The sequence below is a fragment of the Alligator sinensis genome, unplaced genomic scaffold (genome assembly GCF_000455745.1).
Source record: "Alligator sinensis unplaced genomic scaffold, ASM45574v1 scaffold404_1, whole genome shotgun sequence".
Classification (NCBI taxonomy): Eukaryota; Metazoa; Chordata; order Crocodylia; family Alligatoridae; genus Alligator; species Alligator sinensis.
In genome coordinates, this window is record NW_005841839.1 from 4,711,276 (window position 1) to 4,727,046 (window position 15,771).

At 43.3% G+C, this 15,771-nt stretch overlaps 1 protein-coding gene across 4 annotated transcripts; it reads left to right on the forward strand.

Annotated features, from left to right (window-relative positions):
• The first annotated feature begins 22 nt into the window (after window positions 1-22).
• On the forward strand, window positions 23-15,771 carry LOC102371611 (major facilitator superfamily domain-containing protein 1-like). Of its 4 annotated transcripts, none has more exons than XM_006015572.3 (14): window positions 23-201; window positions 342-411; window positions 1,507-1,607; window positions 4,399-4,523; window positions 4,688-4,743; window positions 5,514-5,657; window positions 6,086-6,244; window positions 8,255-8,370; window positions 9,212-9,312; window positions 11,156-11,267; window positions 11,927-12,064; window positions 13,709-13,848; window positions 14,052-14,163; window positions 14,601-15,771. In XM_006015572.3, the coding sequence occupies exons 1-14, from the start codon at window positions 175-177 to the stop codon at window positions 14,715-14,717; spliced, it is 1,518 nt and encodes a 505-aa protein (XP_006015634.1). In that variant the 5' UTR covers window positions 23-174; the 3' UTR covers window positions 14,718-15,771. The 4 variants fall into 4 exon arrangements, with proteins under 4 accessions (XP_006015634.1, XP_025059887.1, XP_006015635.1 ...); XM_006015573.3 differs by lacking the exon at window positions 342-411 and adding an exon at window positions 3,599-3,729 and having other exon boundaries at window positions 186-201; XM_025204094.1 differs by lacking the exon at window positions 23-201 and adding an exon at window positions 211-243.

Here is a 15,771-nt window from a genome sequence, read left to right on the forward strand (position 1 = left end):
CTGAACCTGGGGGATGGCAGTCCCCAGCCCGGGGGGGCCCTCTCGACTGAGGAATCCCAGTCACGGAAAGCTGCTTGTCGATGCAGGGGGAGCCCAAGATCAGGCTTGCCCCACACAGCAGTAAGGCAGGATGGGATCTAATGCAATCCTATCCTCACGTGTCCTGTCGCACACATGTGGCCTGGCTGGAGACATGACTCTGTGAGTGGTGCATTAGATCCCATCATGCCTTACCCTGCACAGGTAGAGGGGGACTAAGTTACTGTACCCAGGCAAAAGGCTTCTGGGATTGAGTTTACACTTGCTAATACCAGTAACACTTCCTCCCATCCCTAATGCAGGTGCTCCATATCCTGCGTTTAAGCATCAGTAGAACTTACAAGATGTGTATTCCCAGACTGCTTAAAGCCTGTGAGTGAGGGTGCACGTACAATTGCAGTAGCATGTTGCTTCCTTATGCACCTTAATGGATTTTTAAAATTATTTTGCATATATGCTTTACATATATTGCAAAGAATACATTGCATATACTTGGAAAAAATATATATACTCTCCATCTGTGATGTGCCCTTGCCTTGTAGGGAGGCAGACAGAGAGATGTGGAACAGTTTGGGTGGGAGAGGGCTGGTTAGTTGCCTCTCAGGAAATGGGAGGCCACTTTGGTTTCCAAGTGCCTTATTAAGGAGCCTTCGCACACTGCAGAGGCTTCCCTGCTTGGATTCACCAAGTGCAGACTGAGAGAGCTGCAGCATGGCAGTTCCCATGCTCCATTAGGAACACCCTGAATCTTACCGCTTTTTCTGAGGGGTACTGCTCTCAAAGGTCCCTGGGGCCCTGGGGAACAATACTGTTGTCTGCATCTCTGAAATAGCAGCCCACAGAGAGAGCAGCTCTCAGCATGCACTGCAAGCTGTCTATATGCATGCTGTTGCACAGGGGGAGATGCACATTTGTATTAATTCTGCAGGCAGCCTCCTGGCAAAAATTGGTTCTGCCCAGAATAGGTGGAAGAGTTGTATTTACTTGCACATTTTCAAATATCTATTTCTATCTTCCAATAAGTTGAAAAATCAAAGTAGAGTACTGGATAGACTGGCATAAACCATATACTTGATAACCAGTATGCTTAATCTGTTTCACTGTAAAGTGAATCTTGCTTATAAACACCATAGATATGCATGATACTTTCTATATATTTTAGAGAAATGTCTGCCCCCAATAAGAGCTTATTATTGTCAGATTCATGCAGCCAGTCATTTATGTTTAAGTGGAATCACACCAAAACTGAAGTCTTGCAAAGGCACAAAGGTCCTTCTGTGCAGATCCAGCTGCAGGGTCAGGGTTTAGGAAAGAAAGAGGAGCAAACAAAGCAGCACAGGGATGGGAAATAGCAGATATTGCAGTACATTGGAACATCTCTGCACATATTGTATTTTTAATCATTTTTCAGGTCAAGCTAACACTTGTTTGTAATACAGAATAATGCCAAATTTGTTCACTCTCCAGCTTACTACAGGTTCGTAGTGCTTTTCTTCAACTGCCTCTTGACCTTTGGCTCTTATTTCTGCTTTGATATTCCCAGTGTCCTGCAAGAGCAATTCCAAGGGGTAAGTACTAGCTTGCTGTAAGCAAGATAATCTTTGCAGAATCTTATTGATTATAATCTAAGAGGAGACTGCAAAATGGTCTATGCATTGCAAAGAAAGATTCTCAATCACAAATGCAATTAAAAAAGATCCAGACAATTTGAGAGGTTGTTCTGTGAAGATTATATTGTCAGTTGTATGTGCTATGACAGATTCCTTTGTCCAGAATAGAGCTATAGATAGTTTAAGCAAGATAGGGGTATGTACAGAGCAAGCACAAACAATACAAGGTATGAATTTTAGGTATTGGTTGGAGAAAAACTTGGAACCCCAAACTAGCTTGTTATAAGGTGACCTTTGTGCATGTTACAGTTCAGCAGTTTTCCCGTGCAGTCAGTATCCTGTACAGGTTTTTAGTGTTTTTATGGAACCATAGATGCTTGTGGTACTTTACCAAAAAATAGTTTCTGTTGATTTCACAACATAATTTGGAAAGAGTAGGTGTGCTTGTAATTATATTAATAAAAAAGTTCTAAATCAAATAAATCATGGCATTTAACTGGCTGCTAGTGGATCTGTGATTTAAAATGAGATGTAAAATTAACAATGCTCTCAAATTCAAGTAGACTTTTATTATTTAGTTTTCCAACTAATCTCCACCAAACCTCTCATGCATTTCTTTAAAGATCTTTCTGTATTGCAGAGTAAAGTACTCTCCATGGAGGGCAGAGTGTTGTTATGTTGTATTGTTTTGCTGGAGACTGAGATTCAAGGCACCAACATATATTTGTTGCTTATCTCTGTCAATGATCATTATTGTTAGCAAACTCTAGGAGAGAGCTCAGTTTGCTCATGTGCACCACCTGCTGTTGATAAACTGGCCTGACTAGAAAAGATGGAAAAGCTTAGCCAAGAGAGAGCATTATGGGTATGGACACACATACACTTAGAACAGTTTCAAAAGGCAGTAACTGTTGCATGCTAATGCAGTGATTCTCAACCAGAGTGACATGGCACCCAGGGGTGCTGCCAGATCCTTTGAAGGGTCCCACGAGGCATGAGAAGATAAGATCAGGGTTGTCCTTGCCTGGCTAATGCCTCAACCCCCTGCCTGACCCCTCTGCAAGGCATTAAGCACTGGAATATGTAAATAAGTTTTTGAAATTGGGTGCCAGTCAATTCACAGAAGTTATGGAAGGATGCCTCAAGTCTAAAAAAAACTGAGAACCATTGTTCTAATGGTTAATTGTGGATAAGCTTTGAATGATATAAATGGATCAAAACCACTTAAGTTTGAACCCTGGATGAAGTATTATTAAAATTACAGTGGCTTTGCTATATTTGTATCATTCCTAGCTTGTCCACATGTAGCCATTAGAATGTAACAGGGGCTGCCTTTGAAACTTTCTGCTCCAAATGTATCTGCCTCCATACCCTTATGTGACTGGGCATGTGACTTTCAAAAGGACTGCAAGCATTCATTATCCACTGAGATGGTAAAGATCTCTGAATAGACCCCATGCTATATCAGATTCAGAGTGTTTTTTACCACTTCTTTGTGATGAAGGTTCTGGATTGTCACTTAGGAATTTGTTTTAGTTCCTTGCTGCCACAGACTTCCTGTGAGATTTTGGGCAAATCAGTTAATGTCTACATGTTAGTTATTTACCTTTAAAATTAGGAAATTATGCCCCTCTCTCTGTCTTATTTCTCTAATTGTACACAGTTTAGGGCAGCACCTTGCCCACTGTTGGTTGGGGTCTGTGAGCCCTCCGGTAATACTATATGAGAGAGATGTTGGCATGCTATGTGTATACCACACTTAATTCTTGCAGTTGTGTACAAACAGAGGCATCTCCAGTGCACCTGCATTTGTGACTCTAAATCTAGTGATGGGGGAAAAAGTCTTATTCTAGCTGGTTTTCTCTACTGGCTTTCAGAATTTCTGCTAAAGCAGCCAGTCATTCTGGTGACTGTAGAAAAATGTGATCCACTGTCAAAATGTTTTTCAGGCTCTTTTTTATGGCTGGGATGCTGCATTCCCTGATCATTTGAAGGCACTAGGTCTGCCTGCCACTGTGGATGTCCCCAATAGACCTGAGTCATCAAACTTCTGCTGTGGTCCTGATCATCCCTTTTACTAGTGAGGAAATGCTGCCTTTTGGTAGAATAAATTAGGATTCTCTTTTGAAAATATAGGAAAGCCTTGCTAACTTTGTGCCAAGTTAGGAGGAGTCTTGTCCTACTTTTCAGCAAAGGTTTGATGGTGGGCAACTGGAACAAGGTCTTGTATTGCTGAAGCGTCATTAATTTTATGAACTGACTGCAGAACATTTTGCTGCATTTACAAAGTATCAAATTCTTAAAAACTAAGCTAGGACTGAGGAAATAAAATGGACCAAATATGTTTTGTGGTGCAGTATCCTTGCCTTTTTTCTCGACGCTAATCTCAGTGGCATATTTCCAAGCGGAGCAGAGCTCCCACAGCTTCCATCAAAGTAGGGGGAAAAAAGCAGAACCACAAGAATTCCTGTTAGACTTCCCAGCTGCTGGTGAGAATTAGCTAGGTACTGCCATATTTTCCTATGATTCCAAAGAAATTGTTGCATGTCATTCAGAACATCTTAATGATGGTCTTGTGCATGAGCCCACTGAAAGCCTTCTGATCCCATATGTCATGTTGGGAGTAGAGTGGGAGATGTAAGCTTAAGAGGAAAGTTGAAATGAATTCTGAGACGTATTGATTCTCTTCACTTGATTGGTCTTCCTTTGCTGTTGCAATACAGACTGTTTGTATTGACTTGTTATGTAGAACCTAACTTGCCCCAATGGAACCCAACATAACGGCACTGGACATAATGGTACGTTGGACTGTGTGGAAGGCCTGGGGATGACACCTGCACAGTACAACTTGCTGTATGCAATCTATGCCTGGACGTGAGTCACATTTCTCTTGTTTAGGGGAGGGCAGCATGATGCATGGGTTGCCTACTGGCAGTAAAATAAAATGCCAGAGCAGGGGGGCTCGACCTGATGATCTCACAAGGTCCCTTCCAGCCCTAAACTTCTGTGAATCTATGTCTGTGTTCTTGTTTTTCTAGTAATGCATTGGTGGTGGTTGTAGCTGGATTCCTGATTGACAAACTGGGAAATCGCTGTAAGTCCTGACTAATTAGAGTCTTTCTTTTAGGATTGTAGGATCTTCTTTTTTGGCACAGAGATGACTTTTCAAGCTGTTGGGGATATTGCTCCCATGGCAGACTCTTGTTTTAGTTAGGTTCGGAGGCATGAAATAGGGCATGTTTGCAGGATGTAACGTATGTAGGGGTTCCTAGATCTGCTTCGTGGAACAGAACACAAAGAATGTGCAAAGTTTTCCCTATGGCCTCATGCTTGGTTGTGGATCATTAGAACAGTAAAACAAAAAGTACAGTAGTTCAGTAACCTGTTTCTTCTGGCGCACAGTAAAATAGGCGAGGGACAAGCCTGGAACTTGCTGTGATCCTTGATCTAGAAACATAAGTACTCTTACAGCAACAACCTGGTAGCTTTGCATTCTTTATTTTTCTCTCTTTATCAAGTTGCAAGCCTGCCTAAGGAGCTGGGCCAGCTGATACACAGATAATTAAGAGGCCCTAGTCAGTGGCAAAGTTAGGAGTAACACTTATAAGTCTGGAATTTATAAACCTGTCCTTGAGCTGCAGAAGCCTTCTTTGATTCTAAACAATGTTTCCCTCACTATAAAGCAAACAGTCTTCCAAAACAGTGGCAAAATAATATGCATTAGAGTCAGTTTGATGTAAGATGCAAGAATTTAGCTGTCACTTCCAAGTTAAAAAATCAGAGATCATTGAAAACTTTACTGTTGTGCAATAATATTCTATGTTGTGTCTTAATTTCAACATATTTTTCTGCTTTGTTCCCCAGTTGGCGTCTTTGTCTTCTCTCTTCTAACTGTCCTGGGATCCTCCATCTTTGCTCTGGGCTCTCACTTCAAGGGAACACCCTATCTCTTGCCAATGATGCTGACAGGACGACTACTGTTTGGATCTGGGAATGGGTCACTTACCAGTAAGGAATCCAAAAATTCCTACCCTAGTTAGATCCCACTCAGGACAAAGGATATTTGGGCTCTATCCCTGTTCAGAATTTCACAGGTTGTGCCTGGAGCCTTTGGTGATGATGGAGTGTTTGGTCTGCCTAATGGCAAATCATATCGTTTTAATCTGTTCTCTGAGTATTGTGTACCATCATAACCAGTCTTTGTTCTTTTGTAGGAGCAATAGTTGCAGTATGAAAGCTATAGCTCAGGTTTTGGGAAGTCAGTCAGCCCCCACTTACACCTACAAATGCTAAGGGTCACTTTAAGTAGGGTGCACAATTAGTATCAAAGACTCTTTGCCACCAAAACCATCTGGCCCAAAGAAAATGGACTGGGAAGACGCATAACATTTTCTGCTACATCTGTTAACACAGACCTTCTTCCTCTCCACTCCAAGTTGTGCAGAATCGCATCACGGCCTTCTGGTTTAAGGGGAAGGAACTGGCCTTGGCATTTGGTTTGACCCTGTCTTTCTCTCGGCTGGGGAGTGTACTCAACTTCTTCTTCACCCAGCAGTTTGAGAGCCACTTTGGTATCCAGTGGACACTCTGGGGAGGTTAGTTTCATTCTGAATTCTGTTTTATGTGGCTCTAGGCCCCCTCAAAATAGCAATGATTAAGTCTGACTGATTTAAAAAAAAAAAAGATACATGGAAGAGGTAATGAAACTACTGGAAGTGGGGCTGTGTTTCCCCAGCAGCACTTCTAGCCTGAGGGCACAATGGACAGATGGCCATTACTGCCTGGAGCTTTCCTTTAAGGTTGCAGCATTTTGCCTCTTTCGCACTTACTGTGATATTAGAATGCCTGCAGTCATGCATGAGCACTTGTATAGGTGTGTCTTTTCCCACTGAATAAATGAGCATCTGTCAGAGTACAATTGAACAGCTACCTGGGAGGGATGCCAATGGTTATTCTTTCTCTCTCACTCTCTCTACTCCAGTAGCTTCTTACTGAATTAGTGGTAGTTTTTCCTGTGTACTGACCAGTATAAAAAATCCTACATATTTACAGTTAGAGCCTCCCTTCGGTAGAGAAGTGGGATGGAATTCTCACTTCCAAGTCTCTGATGCAGTTTTGCTCAAGGCTTGAGGTTGCTTGAGTATTTTCCCTTGTTATAATGACAAGTGGGATCCTTGTCTAGCAGAAGGTATGGACAAGGGTTGGAATGTTGCTTGGGTGTTCTAGTTATGACCTTAGATATGTGACAATGGTAATCATTCCATAGCTGTGTTTTTGTTGAGTGTCAAGGCTCCAAGGAATCTGGCTAATTGTATTGTTGGTTGGTAAGTAAATGTTGTTGTACAGGAACATAACTTCCAGGCAAGCAGGCAAATGTGAGGATTAGCTGAAAACCTTGCCACTGGCTTGCAGAGAGGATTTGTTAAACAGCTGTACTTAAATAAATTTGCCTTTATGTATTTAATTCAGTGCTGTTTGTTTGTATTCTGACACACAACAGCAGCATCAGAATAGCTTCAATATCCTGTATTTGGGAGAATTAAATACACTATTTTAAAGGATTCAGCTAGAAAAATGGCTTGTTTGCTACAGACACTTAGGTCACATCCCAGTGTATCTTCACTGATTTCCTTTCTTTGTAGCAGGGCCTCCTTACATTGGTTAGATATGCTGCATCTGCAAGTGCTTCATTGGGTTCAAATGAGGAGTGTTGTTTTTGTTTGGGTTTTTTTGTCTTCCAAATACTGTGTGTGTTATCCTCTCCTGGTCACACAGACATCAAAGTTTCCTTAGCTATTCTCAATAACCAAGACTTTAAAAATCTGGATTAAAAATGTACAGATGCTTCTGCTATATGTAAGGAAAAGATAGAGGAGGTTGTCTGTAAACAGACATAACTAAGAACTCTTTATAGTAAATGAAAAATGTGTTCGGCTCTAAACTTTGCCCTGTGGTGTTTGCAACCCAGTCTTTCACCCCAGTGCATGAAAGGGAAATAGACAAGATTGTTCTTAGTGTCCTGAGAGAAATGAACAGCATAAAGATCAGAAATGAGTGGGTGGGGGGGTTCAATCTTAACATCTAAATATTATGATCCTCAAACTACCAGTGTCAGTGTTTTAAAGACTGGTGAAGGTACAACTACAGCTCCTGGGGCTAGAAGTAATTTTCTTTTCTGTATTTCCTGGATTCTTTTCTTTAATTTTAACTCATTTCTGAGGATAAAGTGGAACTGGCATTGGCAGCTCCAGTTAGGTGTTAGAAGCCTTTTGTATCCCAACAGAAATTCCTGCAGATGATTTGGGTTTGTTTTTGTTTTAGCAGCAAGATGTCTCTAGCAAAGTGCTTTAGTTGTCCTAGCCTGGGATATTGGTAGCTGTGGAGCTAGGGTCTTGAGGGTTTAATTGGCAATTCTGAAGGCTGCGTAGTGATCCGTGCAGTGCAAAGGTTCCCACTTGTGACTGGAATAGAAGTAGACAGATGATGATGTTGGAGAATAGCAGTTATGCAAATTGCATAAGGGGGCTCAGCCAGTAACATAAAATGGACTTTGTCATTCAGTTCTCTCCACCACAGGAAAATCTTGAAGTACATTCTTTTTGCAGGTACTTTGCTGTGTGCGCTTGGATTTATTTCGGCCATCACAGTCAGCATGCTGGACAAAGTGGGAATGAAGCAGCTTGGATTGGATGGGGTTATCCAGCAAGAGTCCAAAAAAGTGGTATGTGGAATACCAGATGGCTCTTTCCTCCAGAGCAGTCAGGGTTGGGCTAGGCAAGCTGAAATTTGCTTTCATCTTGGGCTCTGTTTTGTGTGACCAAGGTGCAGAGAAGTCTTAGCCAGAAGGAGAACTAAACAAGGAGAATAAAAGGTGCTGGCTTCCTAGAGACCAGAGCTTGCACTTGGAGTGCATGGGATAATGTGCCAGCAAACAGTGGCTTAAGATAAAGATTAGATACCAGCTGTTTTAGAAGGTGCTTCTGTATGGGGTTCACAGGACCGTGGTGGAAAATGGCTATTTATTAACAGTGAGGACACTTTCCTGCTGAGACAGAAACAATCCTTATGCTAGGTTTTCTTCTGCTTTTTCTGTCTGGTTATAAATATTGTGGGCAATTGGGCTATCCTCTTTTCCTGACATTTAGATCCCATACACTACCAAAGACTGTCCTGTGAGGGAAGTTTTTGCTGATCAGACTTGGATACTTCCCTTTTCTTAGTAGCTCCCTGTCATACTCTCACCCCTGCTGTGCTTCACTCCAGCTTTTATTCTGGTCAAAGCACATTCTGCTCAGAAGTTTCTTGCTGCCATATAGATGTTCAATCTAGCAAAGTTTACAAAGATACTTTGGACTTTGACTTTCTGAGCTAAAGAAGGGAAGGATATAGGGAGAAATACATAGCAAGTTCTGGAAACTTCGGAGAGAACGACCTGTGTTTCAACACTGTTCACCAGCAGCCCTTGTTGGACCCTCTAATGCTCTATAATGTAAAGGAAGTAAGATGGTGAGGTTAAAAGTAGTCTGCCTCCTGCCTGATCTAAGGGATCTTTCTCTTTGCAGCGGGTTCAGGATGTCCGTCGACTGCCACTTCGCTACTGGCTTCTGGTTCTCACCATCATGTTCTTTTACAATGGGGTCTTCCCATTTGTGGCAGATGCCAGGTACTTATGGGAATGGTGGTTGCATTGGGGCTGGTAATGTTCCCCACATTGTTATTTGGATACAAAGCTAACACAGTCCAGCCTCATCCTCTCCATCTCTTCATTCAGTCAATTGGGGAATCTTAGGAGTGGAAGCTTTGCAACACAAGCTCGTTATTGGAGGAGGGGGTTTTGGGGGGCGGGTCATGTGCTTGTTTTTGTGATCATAGCCAGCTGTTGCCAAGCAATCTCCTTAATATTCGGTCACAGAACATCAGGGTCCTTTGACTTTTCTGTCCCTTAAACTTATAAACCATCTATGATAGTTTGGGGGAGGGATATTTGTTATATGGAGCAGAGAAAGCAGCCTTAAAGAAATTTGAATGGATTTAAACTGCTAAAGCTTTAAGCTCTAAAACCCAAATTTACTTTCCCAAAGATGAATGCTTCTCCCTTTACCTAGGTGTGGAAATGGCAAGGAAAGAATCTATGCAGCCATTATATGAAGGGCTCATGAAGTGTGTGTATGTAGAATAGTCAGCTTCTGGCGCCATTTGGTCTGGCAGCATAAATGCGTTTAGGCAAAACATCTTACTGCAGTGGCAAAGTCAACAGAAGGAAGGATGAAAGCCCCTATGGATTTGGATTCACTTCAGAACTATTGCACCTTCCCCAAAATACTTGGCTCAGACAGTCATGTGCGTGAGCAGCTGGTCTAGAGGGTGGCCAGCAGCAAGCATCTTTTAAGATAAGGAATGTATTATAACTGCTGTGCATGGCAGTTCCCATACACACTTCCAAAGGCATCCAGTAGGAGGGACAGCAGTGAGTCTGGAATCCTGCATTCTCCTCTGGGTCTGACAGACCCTCTGTGACCATGAGGAAAGTCCTTTTCCCTTCTGTTTTTCTGATTTGCAAAATTGTGATATAATGCTACTTCCCACAGGAGGGTTGTGAAGTTTTGTATTAAGGAAGTGCCCGGAGATTTTTTGAATGAAAGGTGCAATAACTCCTTTATGCTTTTACTGCTAACAAACCATTTGGCAGTATGGGATGAAGCAATGTCACCGAAAGCATGCTGCAATCATCAACAAGCAAGGGCCTAGTATCAGAATCCAGTAAAAGTAAAATGAACAGTACCAGGATCTTGGCATGCCCCCTGAAATGAGCTTTCTTTCTCTGTCGCTTGCTTTAACCACAGTTGGCACCAACCATCTCTGTAGACGTGACTGTTGCAAAGCTTTCTCCCTGTATTCTGTCACGGGATGAAACACTACGCAACCCTAGGCTTAAAGTCATTTTCCCTGCAAACATTTCTATTGGTAACTTAATTTCAGGCTCATTTCCCATATAAGAACTGTGGTCCCAGTGCCTTCTGTGTTATTGATTAGCTCAATCTATCACAGTAAAACTGCAAAGGACAGCATTTTGCTGTTGCTGAACTATGAAGCTTACAGTACAGCGAGCCTCATCTCTCCTAAAGAAGCAAACAACCCCCGCCAAACCCTGAATTGTAGCCATATAAGTTACTGGGCAAAGACAAACCAATCTTGGTGTTTCAAAGTTAACTACCCCTCCCACCTCCTCCAGTTCTCCAAATGCTTAGACCTCTCTTGGCCATTGCAGAGAAGCAAGATGGATCACAAGCCTGACTTGACTGCCCACTGTCATCATCCACCTCTTAAAAAACAGATAATGCAGAACTACAGACCAAACTGAGTTGAATTAGTGCTTTGGCAAATCCTCTAGTCCATGGAAAGTCCTCCCTGTCCAGATGATGCCTGCACTGACTTGCTTCATGCCAAGATAACCAGACGAAGAATCCTAATTATGTAACTTTTTTTCCTTCCAATTTTATTTTTAGCAAGTTTATCCAGGATAAGTATTCTGGCTACAGTCAGCAGGCAGCCGCTTACATTGCTGGAGCAGTATATGACAGTTCTCTTGTTCTCTCTGCAGCAGTTGGCATATTAATTGTGAGTATCATTACTTAAAACACAAGTTACACGATGGATTGTTGGCTCACACCTCAAGGCCTAGTACAAACCATAGTCTGTGTTTTTGGCAGATTATATGTGCCTAATTTAAAAAACAGGGCCCCAGAGGTAGGTCACTACTGATGCAAGAGATTTATGGACTGGTTTGAAGCAAAATTTCTCAGGTTACTAATCTAAATTGGGTCACAAGTGACACACTTGATCTCTGCTCCTCTTAATTCCTGTTGTAGAGGTATTGTGCAACTGGATATGAGTACCCATATGCTCATGAGAAGCTCTGGACTGAAATAGTGAGGTAATTGGCAGAGCTTTGTACATGAATGGGAAAAGGGTAGTAGGCATACACCAGTCCGTGTTAAGTCTAACTTGCCAGTCCCTAACTTTCACTAAAATGCAACATGCTGTCTTGCAAATAGAACCCTGATATTTCAAAATCCAGGTGATTCTAAATGTCAAGACTCTTTGCCAGACTTCAGACTCATCTGTTCCTCTTGCTACGTGAGAGGAACTGGGAATGCTTCTTTAGGTCTCTTTCCCATAGCTAAATTAACACTCTTACATACTCTCATTGAAAATAAGAGATCTGGCGCCTTTCTGAAATGGTCTGTCTTTGAATAACCTGTTCCTTACTTCACCAGGACTATGTTGGATTGAGAGGTGTGTTTGCAGTTGGCTGTGCTGTGCTGACTTTGCCAGTCTTTGCTCTCCTGGCATTCACATTTGTTCCTCCACTTGTCTCTACCATATGGCTGGGGATCACTTACTCCTTTGCTGCTGTAAGTATGCTGAACCCCCTGCATTGCCAGATTATATTGTGGCAATGCTCTCTGCCATCCTCTTTCTAGACACTAGCACATCAGATTAATCAGGGGGTACTTTTGGGTATGCTAGCAGCTTATTGCTGTACATCTTTGATTTGCAGAACCCAGAGGATTTAGTTGGTAACAAATGCCCAAAGGATCAGTCCCCCAGTATAACACAAAATAGATGAAGGAACCTATTGGCATTATCTGAATGAAGCATTAAAGCAATAGCTTTCTTTTTTGCCACCACCTGAGCAGAATTCCAGCTTCTCTGATCAGCTGCTCTGACATTTGAAACTGGAACAACCTGATCCCAAATTGCACATATGCTCTAAGCTGACCAGTGCAGCTTCTGGAAAGAGGATGTTGGACTATCAAATTGCAGGCTCTGGATAGATAATGGTCAATTTTGGATGCTTAGAAGGAAGGTTTAAATAGCAACAAAAAGTGTTTTGGGGACAACTTTTTCTTCCCAGTTGCTGATAAGCCAGGGGTGGGTAAAAGATGGCCTGTGGGCCAGATCCTGCCCACCAACGAATTTTTTCCAGCCTGCAGCGGGTTCCTCCGCTCCATCTGGCCGAGGCACATGGTACAGCCTGGGCCATGGTGAGCGTAGCCAGTCATACTGTCCTTGGACGCGCATCTGGGTCGGGGCAGCACAGCAGCTGGACTTGCTTCCCTGCAACCCCAGTGGTGGTTCCTTCTGGCTGCTGTTGCTGCTGGACCTATCCCACTGCCCAGGCACCCTGGCCCATCTGCCTCACACCCACTGCTGGGGGCTGGACCTGTGCAGGTAGGGCATACAGCCAGGCAGATGGGATAGGACTATGGGCGGGTGGGGCTGGGATCACGGGGTGGTCACAGCATGGGGCCGGGGCCCAGGGCAGACTGTGATCTGCTGCCTGCATGTTCCTGCAATGGGTGTTGGTTCCATGGGCAGGGGCATGCAGGGAGTGGATTGCAGCTCTGCTGTGGGGCCCAGGCCTGGGACCCACCCCCACACTGTCACTGCCCTGCAATCCTAACCCAGGCCCCACCCACCTGTCCCACTCCTGGATGCAGCTCCCTACCTGTCCACAGTTCCATCCCATCTGCCTGGCCACATGCCCCACCCGTGCAGGTCCCAGCCAGAATCAAAGAGCAGTGACAGCGTGGGGTGACAGCTCGGGGCAGAGCTGCAATCCACTCCCAGCATGGCCCTGCCCATGGAACTGGTGCCCATTGCAGGGGCGTACAGGGAATTTGATTGTGGCTCTGCCCTGGCTCCCAGCCCTGTGCTGTCATGGCCCTGTGAATGCCAGCTCCAGTCCCACCTGCCTGTCTCACTCCCAAATGCTGTTTCCTGCCTGCCCACGGTCCCATCCCAGCTAACCGGCCAAGCGCGGAGCAGAGCCACTTAGGGAGTTTTGGTGAGCTGTTGCGGGGAGGGGTATTGACCTGGCCTGCGACAGTTCACCAAAACTCCCTAATTGGCCCTCCGACCCAAATAATTGCCTACCCCAGTGATAAGCTAACACCTTTAAAGCTAGGGCTTGAGTTGTTCAGAGTTCTTTAGACAGTGTCTCAATAGAATAGAAAAAAATGTCTGTTATCTTCTCTCTTTATTCTGTGCAATAGGCTAGTATGTGGCCATCCATACCCCTTGTGGTACCCCAGGCCACTCTAGGAACAGCTATGGGGCTTGCGACCTCTGTGCAGATGATTGGAATTGGCCTCTCAAACTTGATTGTTGGACACATTCTGGGAACAAAGTCTAGGTAAGAGCTACTGCCTTTCATTTTCTAAGCAAATCCTGGTAACGGTGCTATTATGGTCTGAAACTGAAAAGCCAGTTTTGTTTGTGGCTTAAATGAGGCAGAGTTTCAAGATGTTATGCTAATGCTTCATTTTAACTGTATTTAAGCAAGAAGGAAGTAAATGTCTTCATAGGGTGACTAGTTTTGTCCTTGACCCCCAACAGTGAACTTAAGATCCCACTGTGGCGCTGGCAGCAGATGATGATTTTTATGCTGGCAAACACCATTGTATGTATTGTCACCTCTGTTAGCCTTAATGTGGTGGACAGGAAGCAGGTAAGAACACGCTTATGCTTTCATCATCCATTTCTGTCACGACTTATTGACTTGAACATCAGGTGTCTTTCAACTTTAGTGTGCTTCTTAAGTGTAAACTTTGCTACTAATGTGGTAGTTTCAAAAACAACATCTCTGAAATGGGTAGTGCAGAATTTGGATGTGGAAGGATTCTCCTTTTGACTCTGGAGAGGCACTACTGATGGTTGTAAAATCTTCTGTAAACCTATGCAGTATTTCCAATGTTGATGCTCTGCCCAAGGTAGAGGTGTAGCAATTGGGAGTTTCAAGCCCATTCCTTCCCCCAAAATGAGCTTCACAAAATATTGAAGACCCAGCTATCAATTAAAAGGCTATCTACTCTATTCTTTAGACTGGATCTTGGACAAGCTGCTTGGGTTTCTGTTTTTTCACTGTCTGCTTCTATGAATTGCCAGGGGGGCACATTGAACAGAACAACAAAACGATCGCCTGTGGAACATGAGGACCGGCAACCTGCAGATGCAGCGCCATTGCTCAGCGATGAACCAGGAAATGACGGGTCTGTCAACTAGGAAGTCTTGGTCAACCCCGAGTCTGAACACACACTACCAGAGCGCAAGAGCTGATGACTGGTTGCTAGACACAGCATCAGACTTTGCCATTTGACATTGTTTTTAAGCAGCACATCTAAAAGTATTTCAACATTTTTTTAAGGGAAACTTTAATTCTGCTTGAAGATGGTGGATGAAGGGAATTATTTACTTATAGGGAACTAGCAGCTTCCCCTTCATGTGGAACACAGGCAGAGCACGTTGGCCATATAGTGCTTAAGCAAGGAAGTGACCTCTTCCCAGGCATAGAGGTCCATGTGGTGCTTCTTTTTAAAAATTAACTACACTGCAGTGAGTTAACTTAATTCATCTTAATTTTGTTACAAGCTAGTATTTCCACACTGCTTGTTAATCTTAAATTAAGGGATGTCAAATGCATTTCACTGAACTTCCCTCTGTTCTTTCACAGCAAGCATCTTGCAGCAGCATTTGCTTACTAAATGAGATTAGCCTTCCATTTCAGTAACTAGAATGATGCTGTGCTTCCTCCAACTAGGTAAGCTTACAAGTAAAACTGCCACTGCATTAAGCAGAGTACAGCGAGTAACTAAATCTCACTATAAATTGGCAAGGCCTGATGGGGCGGAAAATGGGCCAAATTTTGAATTGCCTTGCTACCTGATACTCTCCCAAGCTGTGACTGCTCAGATGCCCTCAAAAAGTATGAAACTGATCCAAGACAGTAAGTAAAAATATATGTAACCTAATCCTCTGAATCAAATGCTTCCACTAGTTAGTGCTAATATGTATTGATCTCTGGCTTCTAGAGCCGAGTAAAACTACCAGTCTTTCTGTGCAACCTCTTGAATGTGATGGGTTAACAATGAAGTAATAATCACATTTTTAAAAAGAGGAGAGAGCAAATGAAGGAAAACAATGCCAAAAGCAGAGGGTAGGGAAAGCCTTTGGGGAATCATTAAGCAGTGGCAGAATACAAATATTTTGGAGTGAAACTAATTTTTTGTATATGAGAACAGGTTGCAGTGACAAGTACAATAAAGTAATGTCTTCCTAA